Raw genomic sequence first — 23,356 nt, forward strand, 5'->3', positions numbered from 1 at the left:
TGAGGGACTCTAATGTGAATGAAAATTACTTTGGCGAACCAAGATCCAACTGAAAAGTCTGGAATCGAATATGATTGGCAATGTGATACCCAAAACTTGAAGTAATCTTGCTCAAGGTTAAGCCGGTTTTCAACTGCATTGACAGGGTTTTTGTGGAGTTGTGTGCAGGAATTTCCAGGCTGGTGTACAGAGATCACATTACAGCAGCTGGAAGCAAGAAACTCCTAATGTGAATTCAATGCCCTGTCAGCATCTGACATCCCCTCAACCTTCAGTAGCGGGAGGTGAAGGCAAAGCATCCATTCAAAGGACTTAAATCCATTTAAAACAGAACATCTAGCCGATGATTAATTTTCGTAATTAAAAAAGTATTAGCGAACCTGTGACCCACATAAAAAGAAATGTAAGAGAAGGTTTTAGTGCCCATTACCTTTTAACTTAGCTCCTCATTTACATGGGTGATACATTTTTATCTTTATCTCTCAATATTTATCAAAGAATAACGTACCAAGCTGTCTATTTCTGGATCATCGCTGAAGAAGGGTTTGTGCTCCTGTTCTTGCTGGTGGACAAAGTTTTCAATGTCGACGTCGAAGCTGGCCGATGTGATGCACTCTGACCCCTGTGTGGCTTGCTCGCACTTCTCAAACAGGAGGGCGAGGAGCGGAAAGAGTGGGTGTCTGCGTGGGGGTGGGATAACGGGGAGGAAGAAAAAGAGAATTGAGAATAGTCGACTTTAACTCATCGCATCAACAACATATGACAAAGCCAAAGTAATCATACAATTACGTGGAACTGTTCAGTAGAATACACTCTACCCTTGATTTTACAGACCTCTTTATAACAAATTTTGGTTATAGCGTCCTCACAGTGATCAGACACCACCGTCTCTAAGTTGAACTCCTAAGTTGAACTTGAACTCTTAAGGGTGGCATGGTGGCGCCGCGGGTGAGTTGCTGCCTTAAAGCGCCAGAGACCCAGGTTCGATCCTGACCATGGGTGCTGGCTGTATGGAGTTTGTACGTTCTCCCTGTAACCTATCTCTTAGATATTCGGTTTCCTCCCACACTCCAAAGACGTACAGGTTTGTAGGCTAATTGGCTTGGTATAAATGTAAGATGTCCCTAGTGTGTGTAGGATAGTGTTAATGTGCGGAGATCGCTGATCAGTGCGGACTCGGTGGGCCGAATGGCCTGTTTCCGTGCTGTATCTCTAAACTAAATTAAACCAAACACAAGCTGCTAGTTACTCTGCGGAGTTTATTGAAATAGACAAGCAATTACTTTCATCAACACGTGCAGTGATATTCCATTAAACAAAGTAACAAACAGCCTTTCGTATTTTTACTTTGCAGTAACAAGAATTACATTTCTAGCTCTAGCTGTTAAGAAGACCTTTGTTAGAGTGGCCACTAGGGGGTTGGAGCAAATACCATACTCGGTTATAGAAGACAATCGGCAATATCGGACAACATTCTTCCCGAATATGGCCCGACTCTGAAGGTTATCTGTATATGCCATGCGGTTCAAAACAAAATTAGATCGTTCCCTCTTTCAACATAGCTCTCCTAAATTTGTTTATGTTCATCTAATTCCAAGAAGAAACGGCCACCAATTTTTAGCTGGTATTCACAAAAGTAAATTACACCATCCTGTTTATTTCCTGGAACATGGGGAAAGAGCATGTTCCAGGAAAGGGCTAAATATATCAAAAGGCAAACTGCTGGAAGAACTCCGCAGGTCAAGCAGCAGCTGAGGAAGGAGAGGACGTGTTCATGTTTCAAGTCGAGACTTGCATCAACAAAAGATGGACATTTCCTCTCCCAGCACAGATACCTCTCTAGCCATTTGCTTTTTGCCTGAGATTCCAACTTATGCAGTCTCTAGCGAGGACCTCTGTCCATGAGGTCACGTCTTTCCGCTGTCATGACAAACTAGGTGATGTCCTTAAGGGGTTTGAATCTTAACGGAAGAGTAAAAGGATGGCAGAATGAGTGGGCTGGATCTTATGATGTAGATCATTTGGACAATGTGGGGATATTGGGGTGACACAGTGGTGCAGAGAATAGATGTGTCTCATAACTATTGCAACTTTGGTTCAATCCTGACCTTGGGTGATATCAAATGTTTAAGAAAGAACTGCAGATGCTGGGAAAATCGAAGGTAGACAGAAAATGCTGTAGATACTCAGCGGGTGAGACAGCATCTATGGAGAGAAGGAGTGGGTGACGTTTCGGGTCGAGACTCTTCTTCAGACTGATGTCGGAGGGGGGATGTCTGAAGAAGGATCACGACCCAAAACGTCGCACATTCCTTCTCTCCATAGATGCTGCCTCACCCGCTGAGTTACTCCAGCATTTTTTTATCTACCTTGGGTGATATCAATGTAGAGTATGTTCTCTCCATTACAGCATGGGTTTCGTCTCACACTCCAAAGGCATACTGTTAGTAGGTTAATTGGCCAATGTAAATTGCTCTTATTTGTAGGTGAGTCGTAATATCTAGCAGATGTTGATGTGAATCTGGAGAGATTAAAATGGGATTACAGTGGAATTAATTTAAATGGCTAATGGATGGCTGGTGCAAAATGGGCAAAGGGCCTGATTCGGCACTGTTGATTCTATGACAATGGTTTCCACAATTTTGAAATTATTTTGAGTAGGAGCAGTTGTAAGAATCCAGGCAAGGGTATCAACAATGGACGTTAAGGAGGTGACTCCAGTGAGCTGTGGGTACAAGGAACTGCAGATGATGGTTTACAAATAAAGACAAAGTACTGGAGTAACTTAGCGGGGTCAGGCAGCATCTCTGGAGAACATGGATAGTGGACGTGCCAGATCAGGACCCTTGTTCAGGCTCCACGGATTACGTCTCGGGTCGGGATCCTTCTCCAGTCTGAAGATGCATCCCGACCTGTAAAACATCACCTATGCACGTTCTCCAGAGACCTGCTGAGTTACTCCAGATCTTGATGTCAATTTCTCCAGTGAGCCGTTACACGGTTCCTCCAGTATTTTCTGTTTTTGTTTCCCACATTTCTCTCTTCGTGTCTTTTACTCCTGAGTTCTCCAGCAGTGATTTGAATGAGAAGGAGAGCATTTTTCTGGAGGAGAGCATTACGTTAATATCTTCAACAGTCATATCATGCCCCCAACTAATATGGGAAAGTACACTTAACCCAATCAACATGTCAGCACAAAATTATACATTGTCAAAAAATGACTGCAAACAGTAAAACAGAAGAGCACCGCCTTCAGTAAGAATTTTTCATGGTTCCAATCTATCCTCAACATGTGCATATTAGCGATTCCAGAAAGTTGGCCATTTGTCATTTGGCTTAAACCAAGTACATGTGCAAACTGCTAACAATTTATTTTGAATCCAGTGGGGTCACATGTAGATTTGGTTAAAATCTAAAGCCATATTTGAAACATCACATTATTTCCACTTTTATGATAGAGTTTCACTGTTGCTCCTTGGTCAACAAAGATAAGATCTTCTGGTGGCAGCCTCCACTTTATTGCGGGGTGGGAGATTGCAACCTTCACGTGGTCCGCCCTGTTTTGATGAATGCAATCAACCTGATGTGCCCAATCAAATAAGATCAAATAGAACAAGTTGTCCTCCAACTTTAGGCTGTGCACGCCATACGCAAGAAGAAGAAGCATGTTTTGCATGTCAATTGTAATGATCTTGTTAAAATAATAGCCACAGGAATGCTAATTAATTTATTGTCTTTAAAATTGTTCTGACTGTAATTTTCTACTCAAAGCACAAAAACGTTTAGTTGAGTTTATTGTCACGTACAGTTAAAAGCTTTTTGTTGCGTGCTATCCCATAAGTGGAAGGACTGTACATGATTACAATTAAGACATCCACAGTGTACAGATACAGGATAATGGGGAAAGGTTTAGTGCAAGATAAAGTCCAGTAAAGTCCGATTAATGAAAGTCCCAGAATTTCTAATGAGGTAGATGGTAGGTCAGGGCCGCTCTCTAATTGGTGATAGGATGGTTCAGTTGCCTGATAACAGCTGGGAAGAAACTGTCCCTGAATCTGGAGGGGTGCGTTTTCACACTTCTGTACCTCTTGCCTGATGGGCAAGGAGAGAAGAGGGAGTGTCCGGGGTGAGAATCGGCCTTGCTAATGTCCTTGCGTGAAGTGTAGATGGAGTCAATTGAAAGGAGATATGCTTGCGTGATGGTCTGGGCTGCATCCGGTGTTCTCTGCAATTTCTTGCGGTCTTGGATGGAACTGTTCCCAAACCATGCTGTGATGCCTCCGATAAAATGCTTCCTATGACGCAGATGACAGTGGGTAGCACTGTGAACTTTGAGGAGGATGCTATGAGAATGCAGTGTGACTTGGACAGGTTGGGTGAGTGGGCAGATGCATGGCAGATACAGTTTAATGTGGATAAATGTGAGGTTATCCACTTTGGTAGCAAAAACAGGAAGGCAGATTATGATCTAAATGGTGTCAAGTTGGGAAAAGGGGAAGTACGACGGGATCTGGGGGTCCTTGTTCATCAGTCAATGAAAGTAAGCATGCAGGTACAGCAGGCAGTGAAGAAACCGAATGGCATGTTGGCCATCATAACAAGAGGAGTATAGGAGCAAAGAGGTCCTTCTGCAGTTGTATAGGGCCCTAGTGAGACCACACCTGGAGTATTATGCGCAATTTTGGTCCCCTAATTTGAGGAAGAATGTTATTGCTGTTGAGGGAGTGCAGCCTAGGTTTACAAGGTTAATTCCCGGGATGGCGGGTCTGTCATATGCTGAGAGAATGTAGTGGCTGGGTTTGTATACTCTGTAGTTTTGAACATATAAGATTATTAAGGGTTTGGACACGCTGGAGGCAGGAAACATGTTCCCGATGTTGGGGGAATCCAGAACCAGGGGCCACAGTTTAAGATTAAGGGGTAAGCCATTTAGAACGGAGATGCGGAAACACCTTTTCACACTAAGAGAGTTGTGAGTCTGTGGAATTCTCTGCGGTGGATACTTTCAAGGGAGAACTAGATAGGGCTCTTAAAGATAGCGGAGTCAGAGGATATGGGGAGAAGGCAGGAAAGGCATGATCAGCTATGATCACATTGAATGGCGATGCGTGCTCGAAGGGCCGAGTGGCCTACTCCTGCACCTATTGTTTATTGTCTATTGTCTTAACTCTGCAGAAACCTAGTTGCATCACCCATTCTCTATATGCTTCAGTGAACAAATGCTCAGTGATTCTGCCTCTGAATGAGCAATTTCTGCCCAGTGAACCTTGACAAGCAATGTTAGAGTGACCTTGGTGCTGGATTGGAAGTGACGGAGGTAGAAGAGATCCCCTTTGGCCCTACAGCAGCAAGAAGGTGAGGTCCAATGTTGCAGTGACAACAATTGGTGCAATCTTGCTTAACCCAGTCAGGTTTGTTAGCTTCTATGTCATAATGTAGTATATATATATATAACAAGTTTCTTATATTTTCACAATGTATGCTTTGCATGCTATCGTCATATAATTGCCTTTCTCTGCAGCTGTCAGTTCATCTCCCGTTGAACTCCTCAGTCATATGTAGGTGTCCCAACTTTCCCCAGGCCAACTTCCCTATTTGAATGAGATAATTGAAAACTTCTATGTTTGATAAATATAAGGTCCCATTCCTACTTCTCCGTGGATTGTCACCTTGTCGTGGTGGGGAAGCTTGTGTGGACCTGAGATCCTTCCAGCGATGCCGTCTCTGGTTGTCTTGGACTCCATGCAACTGGATCCTGACCCAGATCTGTCAAGGACCTTGGGGTGGCTGTCTGTGCACCAGTCTCCCCACGTTAAATAAAGTCACGCACAAGCATCCTCACTATAGGGAATAACACCCTGGAGACACCCATGGTCAGCCAACTAGATTTTGGTCTTGATTTTGATCTTCTATTAACCAGCTACTACACATTACAGTTTCAAATCAAATGAGATTTGATGGGCTTGTGTGAGGAGAATAATATTGAAGAATATAGGGAAATGTAATGAATAGGACATGGACTCAATGGGTAGAGTCACCTCCTCTATGCAGTTGGAAATGTTGGATTTTTTCTATAAACTCGCAATCAAGTTCTGGCAAAACCTTTGGGCATTTGTCCTAATTTCTCCAGAAGTCAGTTACGGTCAAAATGTATTGGATAAAGTGTGCGATGTTTGGCATGTTAATACACTAAATATATGCAAGCACACTGTATATCCATACAATTAATGAGGAATTAACTGAACTTCAAAAATAATCTTTGTGATAAAATTGCATTAAGATGTCATCAGGAAATGATAGGTATTATTGAGTTGTGCATTCTTTTTTAATTTCCCCTTCTATAAGGAGATATCTTTCTTTAAGCCAAAGTAACTTGAGAGTCTGCAGTCTTACGATCACCAAGCGCCAGACCAGAAAATGGTGGCGGGAAGGAGGAAGAAAATCAAAGCATCTCACACGTTATTTGTGAAAGGGAATGAGTGACATAATTTTTCCAGTGTTATTTCAAAGTGTTTTTCTATCCCTGCTGATTCCAGACTTTCATTACCCTCGTGCAGTTGCTCCAGACATGAATGACAAAATAATTGCTCAATTTGTGTCTGTGTTATGCAGTCCAATGTCAATGTTTTATCTCGGAAAACATCTGTACTATAATTTTTTTGTCGCACAGTGCACCCTAATGTTGGTCTGGACGTCTACCTAAACATTCGTTAAATTTCAGACAACTATGAGAACATTTACACTATTTTCCCTTCATTCCTGCACAGACACCCATGCTCGTTAGCACCACCCTCACCCTCACTTCACACATCTTTGTTCCATGTTAGCAAGCAATATGAAAAGAATTAAGTACCCCTATATGTTAAAACAAAACTAGGTTTCCATTATAAGGTGGGCCAATGATCCACTCTCATTTTATAATATTACCTACTTTGATGAAAAATAATTACAATTGAATTTGTTTTAATACTTAAAGAATCAGTTTTAACCTTTGATAATACCTGTCCCATGCCTCACATTTCCTGGATATTAATGGACAATAATTTAATAGGTATCAGCCACACTAAACTTTAGTTACATGGATATTCTTCCACTGATCTCCAATGTTTTTATGTATCGGATCATCAAAATATAACAGCCGGCACAGTTGTGCCCCAGGTAGACCTGTTGCCCCACCACGCTATAGACCCGAGATCGATATGGACCTTGGGTACTGTCTGTGTGGAGTTTACACGTTCTCCCCGTGACTGTGCTGGTTTCGTTCGGGTGCTCCGGTTTCCTCCCACATCCCAAAGACGTGCAGGTTTGTAGGTTAATTGGCCTCATTAAATTGTCCCCAGTGTGCAGACAGTGGATGAGTACATACAACTAGTGTGAATGGGTGACCAATGGCCAGTGTGGACACGTTGGTCCAAGAGGCTTGTTTCTATGCTGTATCTCTAGATATAAATTGACAGCAATAATATTTGAGAAATTGAGAAAACTAACTGTCTATGTGCAATGGACTAAAATGTATAGAATGTCAAGTCTACAGCGGCAAGGTGGCGCAGCGGTAGAATTGCTGCCCTGGAGACCCGGGTTCGATCCCGACTACGGGTGCTGTCTGTACGGAGTTTGTACATTCTCCCTGTGACCGCGCGGGTTTTCTCTGAGATCTTCGGTTTCCTCCCACACTCCAAAGATGTACAAGTGTGTAGGTTAATTGGCCTGGGTTTGTATATTTGGTATAAGTGTAAAATTGTCTTGGGTGTGTGTAGGCTTGTGTTGATGTGCGAGGATCACTGTTCGGTGCAGACTCGATGGGCCGAAGGGCCTGTTGCCACGCTGTAACCCTAAACTAAATAAAACATAAATTTATACCGATTCAAATTAAATCATAATGACTGGGCAATGTTATCTTTAGATAGTTGGATTAGCTGATGACTAGAGTTCCATCATTTTGGCACAATGGTAGAGAATATGGCAGAACCAACAAACATCAATTATGCCTCCAAAATAAAATAATGGTTTTGCATAAATTATAAAAACGCAACGAAGCCTGGGAGATTAGTTCAATTTAGTTTAGAGATACAACGTGGAAACGTAGCCCTTCGGCCCACCGAGTCCTCACCAACCAGCAATCCCTGCACACCTACACTATCCTACACACATTAGTGACAATTTACATTTATACCAAGCCAATTAACCTTACAAACCAGTATGTCTTTGGATTGTGGAAGGAAACCGAAGTTCTTGGAGAAAATCCACGGGGAGAACGTACAAACTCCATACAGACAAGCATCCCGTAGTCAGGTTTGAACCCAGGTCTCTGGCGCTGTAAGGCAGTAGCTCTACCACCATGCCTCCCTACTTGCATCATATCCCACTAGCATCAGTGGAACTCCTAACAGTTAAGCAAATTGCATGTTAATTTTACCACCAATCTTGTGAACCCATGAGCATCCGAAACAAGATATTTTTAGCGGCAAAAGGAATTGGAAGTGGCTCTGTAAAATAGTTGTATCAAGTTTTGCCTACTGATTCAAATGGTCTGCGTTTACAGTACTTCATAGCTTCACCTTTTACTCTATGCAGGCAGACTGCTTGTCAGAAATGCTGAGCTTGTGGCACCTTTTATTGTTAATTAAAAAGAAAATTACTACTTAAATTTTGAGATCCCGACAAAGCTGAATGGAAGGTTCCACTTTGTGTGTGAGAAGGTGTCGTATATTATAAAATGATCTGTCTGATCCCACTTTAATATAAACCTGTGATTCACGCTAGGATAAAAGGAAATAGCAGGCTCACATCAATCTACTCTTCTCAGAGGAGCGGGCAGCAATAAATGAAAGGCAAATTCCAGCCAGTATTAGCATCATGAAATTTCTGCACCTCGTGAGCCGTGTTGGTCAGCAGTTGCCATTTACCTGCTTCAAGATTAATTATAACAGGAAGACGAGAGCTGGTCATACACGGCCGCTAAATTGGTTGGAATTAATGGCAGTAAAACAGCTGGTGTTGAGAGTTCAAGTATTTCTGGCCCACAATTAACTCTATTTACCTCACATACGCACACATACACACGCACACACACACACGTACACATGCATGCACATACACACACACACACACACACGCACACACACACACACATGCACATACACTCACCACAGTTCTTTTTTCAAAATGAAATTAAATACTTCAAACTGAACACCGAGGGTGGCAGAAAAAATTATATTTTAAAAAATATGAACAGGCTGATTAGTGTCGCAGACGTGTGTGGGGGAAGGGATAGATTGATCTTCAATGAATCTATACAAATATGCAGCTAAACGGCTGTGACATTTACTGCGACTGAGAGGTCGTTTGCTGCCTCTAATAATAAAAAAAAGGATTTGACATTGCCTAATAAAGGCAAATGAATTCATGTAATGGGCTAATTTAGCACATTCAGCACTGTTCTGCTAGCTAGCTGAGGCAGCAGAGAACACAGGCAGGAATACAGAGAGGCTACTACTCCAGCAGTTTTCCACTTAACAACTCATTGCTTCAGTCTCATTCACTCCCAAATGGACTGAATCCGCTCCTTTACATGGTGCTCTTTAACCCCAAACCAGATGTTCCCTATGATTTGTTCCAAATGAGCAGCCTCCATGTTAATAGGGAAGGTTCAGGAAACTGACCTGAAATTGCACACTACATCCGAGCTGGAGGTTTAACTGTGCTCTTGAATTCCAAGTGTGAACTGATAATGGTGCACCAAGGGAAATTGAGCATCTGAGTCCCCATTGAAGAAGGGATTTCCTTAATGAGATTTAAGGACTGGGAAATAAACAGCAGCAGGACTAAGGAGCAGGAACGGATTAAAGAAGCAAATTCAATGATAATCAGATTTGGAAGAGGAATAATGAGGGGGAAAGACTTAACGAGAGAGTCAAAGGCACAAAGGCAAAATAAGAAACAAGTTAAAATATTTAACATTGATTATATTTTTAATGGACCAGATGTTACTGTAGGAGCGACCGAATAGTTTCTGTCGGTTGCTTGATCTGTCCCTTGAAAATATAAAGTTTGATGCAGTAAGTTGCTGGAAGTGCCAGTTTTTGCAGCAAAGGAAATGTGCATGGAGTCAGAGTGAATAGTAAGTGACTATCTCCTAACCATGTACAAAGGAGGGTTTTGAAATGAACAGCTAAAGAGAACCCGTAGTGCGAGGGAATTCACTGTTAAACAATTACAAAAACAATGATAGACACAAGAAGCTGGGGTAACTCAGCGGGTCAGACCCTTCTTCAGACTGAGAGATAGCCCCTGAATTCATAGCTTAACCTTTTATTCTATGTGTAGGAAGGAACTGCAGATACTGGTTTAAACCAAAGATAGACACAGAAAAGCTGGAGTGACTCAGCGGGCAGCATCTCTGGAGAGAAGAAACGTTTTCGGGTCGAGACCCTTTTTCATTATCTTCCCTCTAGAGATGCTGCCTGTCCCGTTGTGTTACTCCAGCTTTTTGTGCCTATCTTCTTTTACTCTATGTGGTCAGTCAGACAGGTGATTTCCTTAATGAGATATAAAAAGGGTCTCGACCCAAAACGTTACCTATTCCTTTTCTCCAAAGATGCTGTCTGACCCGCTGAGTTACTCCAGCTTTTTGTGTCTATCTCCGGTTTAAAACAGCATCTGCAGTTCCTGCCTACAACAACAATGAAGTTGTGGTGGTCAGCGTGGCTTGGTGGCGTATTACCGGGGTGGATCTGTGGTGTATTCAATAGATTTTATTGAGTGAGCTGCCATTGTTTATAATCTGCCCATTGTTCCCTTTGGCTTGAAGGTCCTCACTCTTCTCCAGATCATTTATAGAGACTCTCCCAGCCATCCCCATCAGTTATCCTGCCGAAGATAGGCACAAAATGCTGGAGTAACAGCGGGTCAGACAGCATCTCTGGATAAAAGGAATAGGTGACGCTTCGGGTCAGGACCCTTCCGATCTGAATCATCACATATTCCTTTTCTCCAGCGATGCTGCCTGACCCACTGTTACTCCAGCATTTTGTGCCTAACCGGTATGAACCAGCATCTGCAGTTCCTCCCTGCACAGTTATGAGCTGGCTTGTCGTTTACTGGTCCGTCTTTTACAGATTTATCACATTACTGCTAGTCCAGCTAAAAAATACTGGCAGCAACAATTCACCGCAGTCTACTCACAAACAGAATAGTTGCTTGCTGATCCTCTGGTGCCACTGAGAATCGTGATTAAGACACACACTCCTGATACTTGCACATAAACTAGCTGATGCATGTTAATAGCAACACCGCATGTGCTAAACCAAGCTGATAAAATGCAAGAACTGCTCTATAATGCAGATGAAAATGATATAAAGAATCAGTTGTTCACACATAGGGTCATGGAAATACGGAACTTATGATCAGAAAACAGAGTGGATGTGGAGAGGATGTTTCCAGTAATGGGAGAGTCGAGGTCCAGAGGGCGCAGCCTCAGAATAAAAGGGACATACCTTTAGAAAGGAGACGAGGAGGAATTTCACTGACTGGTGAATCCATGGAATTCATTGCCACAGACGATTGTGGAGACTAAGTCATTGGGTCTTTTTAAAGCGGAGATTGAAAGGTTCTTCATGAGTAAGGTTGTCAAAGGTTATGGTGAGAAGGCAAGAGAATGGGGTTAAAAGGGAAAATAGACCAGCCTTGATCGAATGGCGGAGCAGATTCCACAGGCCAAATGGCCTCGTGCTGCTCCTATTTCTTCAGGTGAAATAAATTGAAAATTTCTAATCTAAGACAGATTTTTTTTTTAAATGAGTTTGAAGGGTTCTGGAAACAAGGCAGATACATGGAGGCAAGATACTAATTGGCCATAAACAGTGGAACAAGCCTGAGAGCATAAATATCAGATAAAAACAATTTGTATATGAAATGCTGACCTGAAAATCTCCAAATAATCATGGAAATCCATTTACTTCACTGATGTCCTCAAGAAAGGACACCTGTCCTTCTTACATGACCCCTGACCTACCACAGTACTGTGAACACCACATGCCCTCCAAGCCAATTGGTTCATAGGCCAATATGCATGGGCAATGATCACTGATGACCATATTCCACAAACATGCAAATGAAGAGTCTCAATGACAGACCTCTGTTCTTATTCGTTCAATTTTAGTTTAGAGATTAGAGATACAGCATGGAAACAGGCCCTTCAGCCCACATAGATCATTGATCACTTGTTCACACTGGTTCACACTTTCGCATCCACTCCCTACACGCTAGGGGAGATTTACAGAGACCATTTAACCTACAAACCCGCATGTCATTAGAATGTGGGAGAAAACTGGAGCAGCCGAAGGCAACCCACACCCATTAACCTGATAGTTAAAATGTTAAAGTTGAAAGGAGATGTACAGGGCAGGTTATTTTACACAAACAGTGTTGTGTGACTGGAACATACTGTCAGAAATGCTGGCGGAGGCATTAAGATAGTGGCATTTAAGAGACTTTCAGATGGACAGAGAATATGCGGAGAGTAGAGTGAGATGAAACAGGTGCAGGCAGATGAGATTAGTTGATCTTGGCATCATGTTCAACAGAGACATTGATGTATTTTCTATGTTCAATAATGCTGCAAAATCATTCAGTACCCCACTCTGGTTTGGTCTGTTGTATGGTGGTGATGAAGATTGGAAGCTGCTATATTTAATCACGGTCTAAGTATTGATTAAAGGAAATACAATTAGCTTCAGCACCCTATAGAGAAACAACAAAAAGAACTAAATACCATCACAATTAGTTGCTATCCATTGATTTCTGCTGCAAGTACACATACTGGGAAGCCTCACAAGGTGTTCGGTGTTGACAGCCCTGTTATATTTTGATAGCCAGCTAATGCACGTGACTCCATGACTCAAACGCATACTACCTTGGTTCCAAATAATACATTGGCACATAGTATTGGTTAGTTTGCAGTGTTTAGAAAATGTTACTTTAGCATTGGAAAAAATGCCCAGACAAAGGAACAAAAGGCAAATAATTACACAGCACAAAATGAGTAAATTCTGTGTCGTGAGCCTGTGTTGGTTCTTTGTAGGAGCTACAAGGTTATTCCAGTTCCACTGTTCTTTGCATATTTCCCCCTTTCAAGAATTTGGGAGTCACAGTGGCGCAGCGGTGAAGTTGTTACCTTACAGCGTCAGAGACTCGGGTTCGATCTTGGCTCTGCGTGCTGTCTGTATGGAGTTTGCACATTCTCCCTATGACCGAATGGGTTACCTCTAGGTGCTCCAATTTCCTCCCACACTCCAAAGACGTACGGGCTTGTAGGGTATTTAACTTCCGTAAATTGTAAATTGTAAATTGTAAATTGTCCCTAGTATGTAGGACAGTGTTGGTGTACGGAGTGATTGCTGGTCGGCGTGAGCTGAAGGGCCTATTTCCGCGCTGTAAAATCTAACATTTCTCCAATGTGCTCTTCAAAGTTTGCATGGGATATCCTTCAACTCCTCTTTTAGACTTTCCAGATCATTGTTTAGTATGTGAAAGCAATTTTCTTCAGTTCCCAATTATCTACAACTTGTATTCTCTGCGCCAGTGGAAATAGTCTCTCTTTATTTATGCCAAACCCCCACATGATTTCAAACACCTCAATTAAATCTCCCACAAACGCTCGACACAAAGACTAATCACTGCTTCTTCTGTCTCTTCTGTCGCTTAATTAACAAATGTTGACCAAGATATTGTTAGTTAATGCCAGTTATCACTCGTGCATTGCTTATGGAAATCAATTTTATTTTGCGCAGCCCATCACTGTAAAAGACTGCCTGCGTACAATGCCATGTAAAACCAGTTCACTGTCTTTAACTGAGAACTGGCAGCTGCAGTGCACTGGGACAACTCAGTGCGTCTCTAAAAAATCACCCATCAACATCTCCACAGTTATGAATTTCAGAGGACGTTTTGATCCTGTGCACAATACACCATCAGGAGAGAGAAAAAATATATACATCTATTTTGAAAGTGCGCATAATTTCCCTGATTGCCTTCAGGCTTCAAGCATTGTTACACAACCCATGGGACAGGAGATTATAAAAGGAACATGAACAGAGTATTAGTATGTTCCTGGGAACATCAACAACATAACATTCAAGTCCACGGGGGAAGGTACCGACTGCTAGCAACTGCTGCAGTTAGAGGAACCTGTACTCTCAGAAGACAAGGGGACCAGACAAGAAGGTCAAAGGGAAAATGGTAAAGTGCCTCTGGGGCTGCCTGATATTTAGCTACAGTGCTCCACTCAGTCATTTCACAAAGAAAACAAAACTAGACACATAGACTCTGGTTCTGGGCTAAATTATGGTTTGTTTTGATCTGCAATAATTCTCTACGGTCATTAACTGGGCCATGACAGAGATGAGTGAATTACAAACACTAATAAATCTTCGGCAAACCAAGCAACTGAGGCAAAGTCAATAGCTAAAATTAACTTTTATTTGCTGTTTTCAAACACATCTTCCAACTTTTCTCTTCTTGTGCCAACAGATTGAGCTGGGATGCGGAATAAGAGAGTGAAATAAAGAACTTCCAAATGTCACAACTATAGGACTCCAAAAATGTTTTGGAGCCACGAAGGGTATCTTCAACAATATCTCAAGTTATAGCTGACCTCAAAAAAATGATTCTCCAAATCACACGAAGATACAAATCCAATCTTTAAAATCCATCTGAACTAAAGGAATCTAACAAAAAAAAACGCCAATCATCAAAAGGGAGAAGGGAATTTTATTCATAAAGTATATAGAAGCAGTAGGTCTGATAGTATCATTATTTAAAGATTTTATTCTTAAATAAAACATTCTTATTGGCATTCCAACTTTTCTGCACAACCCCACATACTTCCTGTGGAAGTAGGTGTTCTACCCTGGATCTCACTCTGATGAAGGGTCTCGACCCGAAACGTCACCAATTTCTTTTCTCCAGAGATGTTGCTGGACATGCTGAGTTACTCCAGCACATTGTGCCGAACCACATACTTCAATATCTCTGATTTGTCTTCCTTCTTCCTGAACCTTGGGCGCCCCCACTACTATTGTCTACAAGGCATCTCGTCTATTTCCTCTCCTCTCACTCCCTGCCGTGTAGAACAGCACAAGATAGAGTTCCACTGGTCCTTATCTTCCAATCCCACTAGCCTTTGCTTTCAACAGATCAGTCCCCACATTTTTCGCTACCCTCAAAGAGATTCCACAAACGGACATCTTCTTATCTGCTTCCCTTTCAGCATTTTGCAGTGATCGTTCCCTTCATGACTCCCTCGTCCATTTCCACAAACCAATCCTCTTGCCTTCTGGTAACACTTTGCCTGGCAAATACAGGCAATGCAGTACTTGTCCTCTCACCCTTAGGGACCTGGAGAGTCTTCCCAAGGTGCAGCAGCGATACATTTAGACTTTGTTCAACATAATGCATTGCGTTCATTGTTCACAATGTGGTCTCCTTGGCATTTGGGAACCCAAACACAGATTTGGTGAATGCAATGCATTTTGTTGAATAAACGGGTGGCGCCACCAGCCGGCAACCTCGCCAGCAGCTGTTCATCCTTTCCACTTTTTTTTGTTTCTAGTATGTCTAAAAGTGTGTATGTGTGTTTTAGTGTGGGGGGGTGGGGGCGGGAATTGGTGGAAACCTTTAGTCAATTACCTCAGTGGAATGCAACTTTTTCTCCTAGTTGCATTTCGCCCTCCCTCACGGCCTAATAACTTGGATTGGTGCGGCCTTTTCCAGAGTCGGGTCCAGAGCTTCAGCAGCGGGCGCAGCGCGGACTTTCCAACGTGGAGCCGGGCGATCCCTTGCCGGGGGTCACTAAAAGAAGTACTCCGATCGCTGGCCCGCGGACTATAACATCCTGAAGCCGCGGTCTGCGTAGCTCCTAGCCGCGGGCGCGGTGTGGACTTTAAGAGTCTGGACCGTCGGCCTGCGGCCTATAACATCGTGAAGCCCCAGTCTCCGGTAGGAAGTGGCCGATTCGGAACCTACAAGCCGTGGAGTGTCCGTCCGTCCTGACGTTGGAGTTTCGAGCATCCCAACGAGAGGGCCTGTACATCGGGCCATCCATAGCGGCGACTGCAGATGGTTCATGGCCCCACCACGGATCAACAAAGGAGGAGGACTGACTAAGTTATTGCCTTCCATCACAGTGAAGAATGTTGATGCCACTGTGGTGGATGTTCATGTTATATTCTATTGTGTATTGTACTCTTTTGTTTGTATGGCTGCACGGTAAGTCAAATTCCACTGTACCCTAATTGGTCGATGTTGCAATAAATGTGAACTTGAACTTGAACTTTGCAGACTACCTGTGTTCAGTCCATGGGGAAACCCTGAGCTTCCTGATCCCCGCCACTTTAATAATCTCCGATCACATCCCACACTCATTCCCACTCCGACCTCTCAGTCTGCAGCCTCCTGTATTGTTCCAAAGAGCATCTATATTAGCTTGAGGAACAGAACATCCTCATGATGCTACAACCTTCTGGGCTTAACATTGAATTCTATAAACTTCAGCTATTGTGATTTTTCTGCCTGTGCATCTGTGGTACTGACTCGGCTGCTTGCGCCTTCTACCACCTCCACCCACACATATACTTTCATTTTTCTCTCTCTAGGAGTGGAGGGTGTGTTGGGTCTGATCTGTCAGGCATTAATTCACACTTTGCATTTAGCAACTGCATCATTCTTTTGTCTACGTTTTCACTCTCTAACTGCTCCCATTCACCCATTGAACGGATAACCCATTTATTGCTTATTCCTGTGGTCACCCCGTTTTATACCCTATCAGAGACATATGGGTGTCAGAGGTTATAGGTAAGGGGTTAAGAGGGAGAGATAGATCAGCCATGATTGAATGACGGATTAGACTTGATGGGTCGAATGGCCTAATTCTGTTCCTATCACATGAACTTATGAACTTATGATCCCTCCCTCCTTCATCTTCCCTATAATTTAACAAGTTTATCCCTAGGACAAAGGGTCTTTGACATGAACCATGAACTCTTTCTTGTCCCATATGTGCAGTCTGACCTGCTGAGTATTTCCAGCGCTTGAATTGATTTCCACAACTTATTTAAAGACATGTCATTGACCCATCTGGACAGCCTAATGCCATGGAGTCCGACTTTCAAGAAATTAGACGACCCAAGTTTGCTTCATTTACACTCATGCAGTTTTGACAGAGCACCGTCTCCATCCTAAATCCAGATTCCTGCAATTGATATGAAAAAGATCATGACAAACTACTTTCAGAGTCAAAGAGAGATACAGCACAGGTCTTCGGCCCAGTAAATCTATTTTTTACTATTTACGGTTTACTATTTTATTTTACGGTTTACTATTTTATTTTACGGTTTACTATTAATACCACTTGACATTAATCCTACTCTGCTACCCAATTCCCATCAACTACTCCCACCTCAAGATTCCATAACTCTTCTACATACAGGGGGCAAGTTAACCTAGCAACCATGCCTTTTCCATGCTGTATGACTCTATAGGCAGGTGGGATTAGTGTACATGGGGCATCCTTGTCGACATAAGCAAGTTGGGCCGAAGAGCCTGTTTCCATGCTGTACGACTCTATGACGATGACTCTAACCCACATGTCTTTGGGATTACATTTTTGGATTTATATTATTAAAAATCAGATCTTGGTGCAATGCCATGCACGGTTTCACTGAAGCCACAACAGACTGTGGCTTCAGTCACTGATTATAAAGAGTTGACATTGAACAAGATCTGAACCTTCAGAAATACCTGTTGAGGGACATTAGCATGCAACCTTTCCCTTCATTGAAACCCTTTTAACACCCTTGCTTATGTTAAAAGGACCAGGTGATCAGGAATAATTTTAACCACACTAACAGTGGCCCGCTGGGTTAAGGGAGAACACCAGCTTTACTTACTGCCCAACATTACTTTCCATTGACTACAAGACTGCTAAACAGCTTCCTAACACAGGCTGTGAGGCCGCTAAACAGTCACTCTGTACTCACAGTCACTTGATTCTGTGGCTGGCACCGACACTTTAATAACTGGCACTGGCCACTTTAATAACTGGCACTGGCCACTCAAATCAGCTGCCCCGGACATTTTTATGATTGGTTTATTGTATTTTAACGTTGTGTTTTACCTGCTTTTAACTATTTATACTGTTCCATCAGGGACTGGATTGTTTTTAGTGTTATTATGTGTGAAATGTTTTAAATTTCAAGTGCGATGCTCTGCTATTCCCTGGGAAACGTCTTTTCATTTTGCACTGTACAACTGTTGCTTGCAAGATGACAATAAAGGTTGATTGATTGATTGATTGATTGACTTGAATGAAACAAATAACTGGAAGAGCTGTAAAACTAACTGTAAATCTGTACACTCCAAAAATATATAGGTTTGTAGATTAATTGGCTTGGTATAAGTGGAAATTGTCCCGAGTGTGTGTCGGGTAGCATTAATGTGTGTGGATATCGCTGGTCGGCTTGGACTCGTTGGGCCGAAGGGCATGTTTCCGCATAGTATCTCTAAACTGAACAAAACTAGCACGCACCCGATCGTTAGCCCAATGGACGTGCAATGTTAAAATGACCCCCATTAAGGTTGATTTACTGTGCACCACAGGGGAGAAGCAGCCCCATATGCCTCACAACGCTAAAAGGAAGACAATGATTTATTGCTGTACCTGTAATCAATTTCAAAGGACCAGTGGGATCATAGGGCCCCTTGTGCGCAGGCCCATCAGCATTCACCCCGCCCACAACGCTTTTACAAGTAACTGCTCAATCGTTGCTATCAATTATCATGTGTGTGGAAGTGAATCATTAGTCAGTCAATACTGAAAGAGCACCCTGGCAGGGTAACGTCAAAATGAAAACTGCTCATGAATAATATAGACATCATCTCACAGCCTTCTGTAATATCATTGAGAGAGAATGCATTGTTCAGGGCCCATATCAGACAAAAGAGAGTCAGCAAACCTCCAAGCAAAACTAGAAAATGGCATGGTGAATAAGTTTTGGATGAGCATCTTCAGTTTCATGCCATTAAGCTGGAAAGAGTATTAGAGAAAACTTATCTTTCCAGGCCTCAGTGCCTGAGCTGCAGAGAGAGATTGTGCAGGGGGCTAGGACTTCATTCCTTGGAGTGCAGGGGGCTGAGAGGGGATCTTTTAGAGGTGTATAAAATCATGAGGGGAATATAGAGAGTGAATGACTTCATTTCTTGGAGACCAGAGGCTGAGGGGTATATCTTTTAGAGGTGGATAAGTTCATGAGGGGAATAGATAGTGAATGCAGAGTCTATTATCCAGAGTAGAAGAATCGAGAACCAGTAGACATAGTTTTATGGTAAGAGGAGAAAGTTTTAAGAAGAAACTGAGGGGAAACATTTTCAACGGGTGTTGAGTTTACGGAATGAGCTGCCAGAGGAGGTAGTTGAGGCAGGTGGTACCCAGACATGGCGTCAACGGACGAGAAGCCGAAGCAAAGAAGTGGAAGTCAAATAACCGAATGGAAACTAAGCCTAAAAATCAACTAACCGGAAGGCTGCGTTGCCTAAAAGCAAACTCACCGAATGTCCGCTCTGCCGAAAAGCCACCTACCCAAAGGCGGCGTCGCCTACAAGCCAACGAACCGAATGCCGCTCAACAGAAAAGTCAAATAACGGACATGACGTTGCCGCGGGGCGGGACTTGTCAGCGATTGGTCCAGATCCCCACATCCATCACATCACTGTGGAAGGATGAACATTGTCCCACACCTCCGCTCCATCCAACTCACAGCCCGCAGAGGGTGGCTGTGGGAGAGTGGGGGCTGTCCCGAGGGATGCGCACCTTCGGCCGCTTACAACTTGGTGCTTGGGTTCAGATTGCCCAGTCACCTATGGCTTTTGTGGGGAAAATGACCCCCACCCTCCCGCCGGTGCAGAAGGGAATGTGGGGGTCATTTTCCCACACAAGCCATAGGTGACTGGGCAATCTGGACCCGAGCATCAAGTTGTAAGCAGCCGAAGGAGCGCATCCCTCGGGCCAACCCCCACTTTCCCACGGCCACGGCTGCCCTCCGTCTCATCTCCCCCATGTGGCCGCACTGTGACGGGCTGTTGGTCGGGTGGAGTGGAGGTGTAGCCATGTAAATCGCTTTTAAATCATGTGGGGGGCACACACATTCCCTGGCGGGCCGATGACAAGTGTGCAAGTGTGAACAATTTGATCTCCTCCCACCCCCCCCCCCCCCCCCCCCCCAAGGGCTGCGATCCTTTGGCCGCTTACAACTTGATGCTCGGGTTCAGATTGCCCAGTCCCCATGTTTTAAAAGCTGATAAAAGGATGAGATTAAAACACAGGAAGAACCTTTGACTTGAGAATTAGGATAGAATTAAAGTGAACTGAAAAGTTTATCAGTCCAATTAAAGGAAGTATTAAGGGCCTGTCCCACTTACACGACTTTGTCGGTGACTGCCGGCACCCCTCATAGGTCGTTGCAAGTTGGCGAAAATTTTCAACATGTTCAAAATCCAGCAGCGACCAGAAAGACATTATGACTGTTTGAGCGACTGAGGAGACTACTCACGACCATACAGGCAACACCCTGGCGACATGTTGCGGGTGAAGCCTGCATGGTCGTGAATGGTTGCCCAAAGAGTCGTACCTTGTTCTGGTCGCCGCTGGATTTTCAACATGTTGAAAATTTTCGGTGACCTGCAACGACCTATGACGGGTGCCGGCAGTCGCTGAAAAAGTCGCGTAAGTGGAACAGGCCCATTAGGATCGCTTTGCCAAAGGTAGGTTGGGAAATTAGACCGGAAGATATGATGGTAGATGAGTGATGGCTAACTTGAAAAGCAAAGTTTTTATTTTCAAAGAATCACATTTACTTGGGACAAAAAATTCCACTGGACATTTGATACGGTCATGGCTAATGAGAGATTTTCAGGATTGAAAATTAAAAGCTTACAATGTTACCCTAAAAAAGAAACATTGTAATCTGGGGATCAAAACGGGTTTTTAAAAAATCATCAAACAATGATAAGTAAATTGATAAAGAGGAAATAAGAACCAGGGGATTAATGGGGCTTTTAAAGGAAGCCTGGCAATTTTACAATGTGTGGGAAACAGAGGCCTGGTGCGATCAAACAGGCATTTCTATTAAATAAGGAGCTGGTGAATTAAATACATTTCTTTCGGGGTAAGTGAAACAGTAATAGTATTTTAAGGGTTTTTTTCCTGTTGGTCCAGTTAATCGAATAAATAGAAGCACAGCAGAAATAGCGCAGCCCAAATCCCTGGAATGTACATCCTATGTCATGTGGGAACTTGCTGTCACTTCCCAAGCCTACGGATGCAGGAAGGCTGATTCCAAATCCTAAATTATTCTATAGTCATGTGAACAGGTTAGGATGAAAAGTTGAGAAGACAATTAGAGTCCAAAAAACAAATCTATTCATGGAGCGGGAGAGAATGTCTGTCTGTGTGTCTGAATGAAAGTAGGGAGAATGACCATGAAGCTTTTAACTGTAGCTCAGTGCACGTGACAATAAACTAAACTCAATGTCTGGGGTATTAAATAATGACTTTACATCAGCCTTCATCTAGGAAGAAGATGCTGTGGAATTCTGAGGTAAAGCATCTACAAATCGCTTGCCAGATCTTGCCCCATCCCATCAACTCTTTACGATGACCCTACTCGTTCAGTTCAGATGAAGGGTTTCCGTCCAAAACACTGACTATCCATTTCTCTCCACTGATGCTGCCTGACCCGCTTAGTTCCTCCAGCAGTTGGTTTTATGCTTGAGATTTCAGCATGTCCAAATACTTGTGTCTCCAATCTACAAATTGTCTTCTGAATTTATGCAACTGAATGTTCTCCCTTCTCTCAGCAGCAAACCTTTCACCTCTATAATTAGGGCTGAAGTCCTAGTCCAGATGCTTGCGCACAGTATCTAAGATGCAACCACTATAGCATTGATGGACGATGCCAGTTTTCAGATTTGAGGTGTTAAACGTGATATGTGTCCTATTAAGAGGACATAAAATGCTTTTTGACAACGTGTGAAGAATATTGAAGGTGTCCTCTCCACTATTCTGGCCAAGATTTATCTCGTAATCTACGATACACTCAAAATACGTGAGTAACTCATTACCATTTGTGCACCTCACGTTGCCGCTGTGAGCTGCCACGTTTTAGATTTTTCGACAATGGCTACAATTCAGTAATATTTCATGCTTCACTTAAAGCTTTTGGGATGCTGTGAGGCTGTGAAAAACAGTATATAAATGCTTTGTTTCCTTTTATTCAGAAAACATTCAGGTTTCCATGGATTTATGATTCTGCTTTTGCATTGTAGAAATAAATAAATTATGGCCGTTCGGATTGAGCTAATTATTTTCTAAACATCAAAACCCAAAGCAAGCATCACTGTGAAAATTCAGAGGCCAAGTAACTAAATGCAAATTCCACTACATCATAACTTTGAATCAGCTCCTTCCTAGCTAACATACTTAAAGCACCAGATTATGATCAACTAATGGGATGTCATCCACATGAATAAAAATATTGAAGTCATAGTCATCAGGTGTGAAAACAGACCCATAGAAACAAAGAAAAGAGGTGCAAGAGGAGGCCATTCAGCTCTTAAATCCATCCAGTGATTTGACCTCCTCTGCCCTCTGTGGCAGGGAATTCCACAAATTCCCAACTCTCTGGATGAAAAAGTTTTTTCTCACCTCAGTCTTAAATGGCCTCCCCTTTATTCTAAGACTGTGGCCCCTGGTTCAGGACTCGCCCAACATTGGAAACATTTTTCCTGCATCTAGCTTGTCCAGTCCTTTTATAATTTTATATGTTTCTATAAGATCCCCCCCCATCCTTCTAAACTCCAGTGGATACAAGCCTAGTCTTTTCAATCTTTCCTCATATGACAGTCCCGCCATCCCAGGGATCAATCTCGTGAACCTACGCTGCACTGCCTCAATCACAAGGATGTCCTTCTTCAAATTAGGACCAAAACTATACATAATACTCCAGATGTGGTCTTACCAGAGCCCTATACAACTGCAGAACTGCACTTCCTCCAGCCAAACTTGCTTGCACCGACCAACATGCCACATCTACACTAGTCCCATTGCCTGCATTGGCCCATGTCCCTATAAACCTGTTCTATCCATGTACCTGTCCAAATATTTCCTAAACATTGTAATAGTATCTTCCTCAACTACGGCTGTTGGCAGCTCGTTCCACTCACGCACCACCCTTTGTGTGAAAAAGTTATCCTCCAGGTTCCTATTAAATCTTTTCTCCCTCACCTTAAACTTGTATCCTCTGGT

The 23,356-nt window shown here is 43.0% G+C and overlaps 1 protein-coding gene across 3 annotated transcripts in view; it reads right to left on the minus strand.

Annotated features, from left to right (window-relative positions):
* Positions 1-23,356, minus strand: part of pknox2 (pbx/knotted 1 homeobox 2) — a 409,128-nt gene that overhangs the window by 110,785 nt on the left and 274,987 nt on the right. For all 3 annotated transcript variants that reach the window (XM_055660838.1, XM_055660836.1, XM_055660837.1), the window contains exon 6: positions 509-680. In XM_055660838.1, coding sequence (XP_055516813.1) covers positions 509-680 — 172 coding nt within the window. The remainder of the gene's footprint in view (positions 1-508; positions 681-23,356) is intronic.

The sequence above is a fragment of the Leucoraja erinacea genome, chromosome 32 (assembly GCF_028641065.1).
Source record: "Leucoraja erinacea ecotype New England chromosome 32, Leri_hhj_1, whole genome shotgun sequence".
Lineage (NCBI taxonomy): Eukaryota > Metazoa > Chordata > Chondrichthyes > Rajiformes > Rajidae > Leucoraja > Leucoraja erinaceus.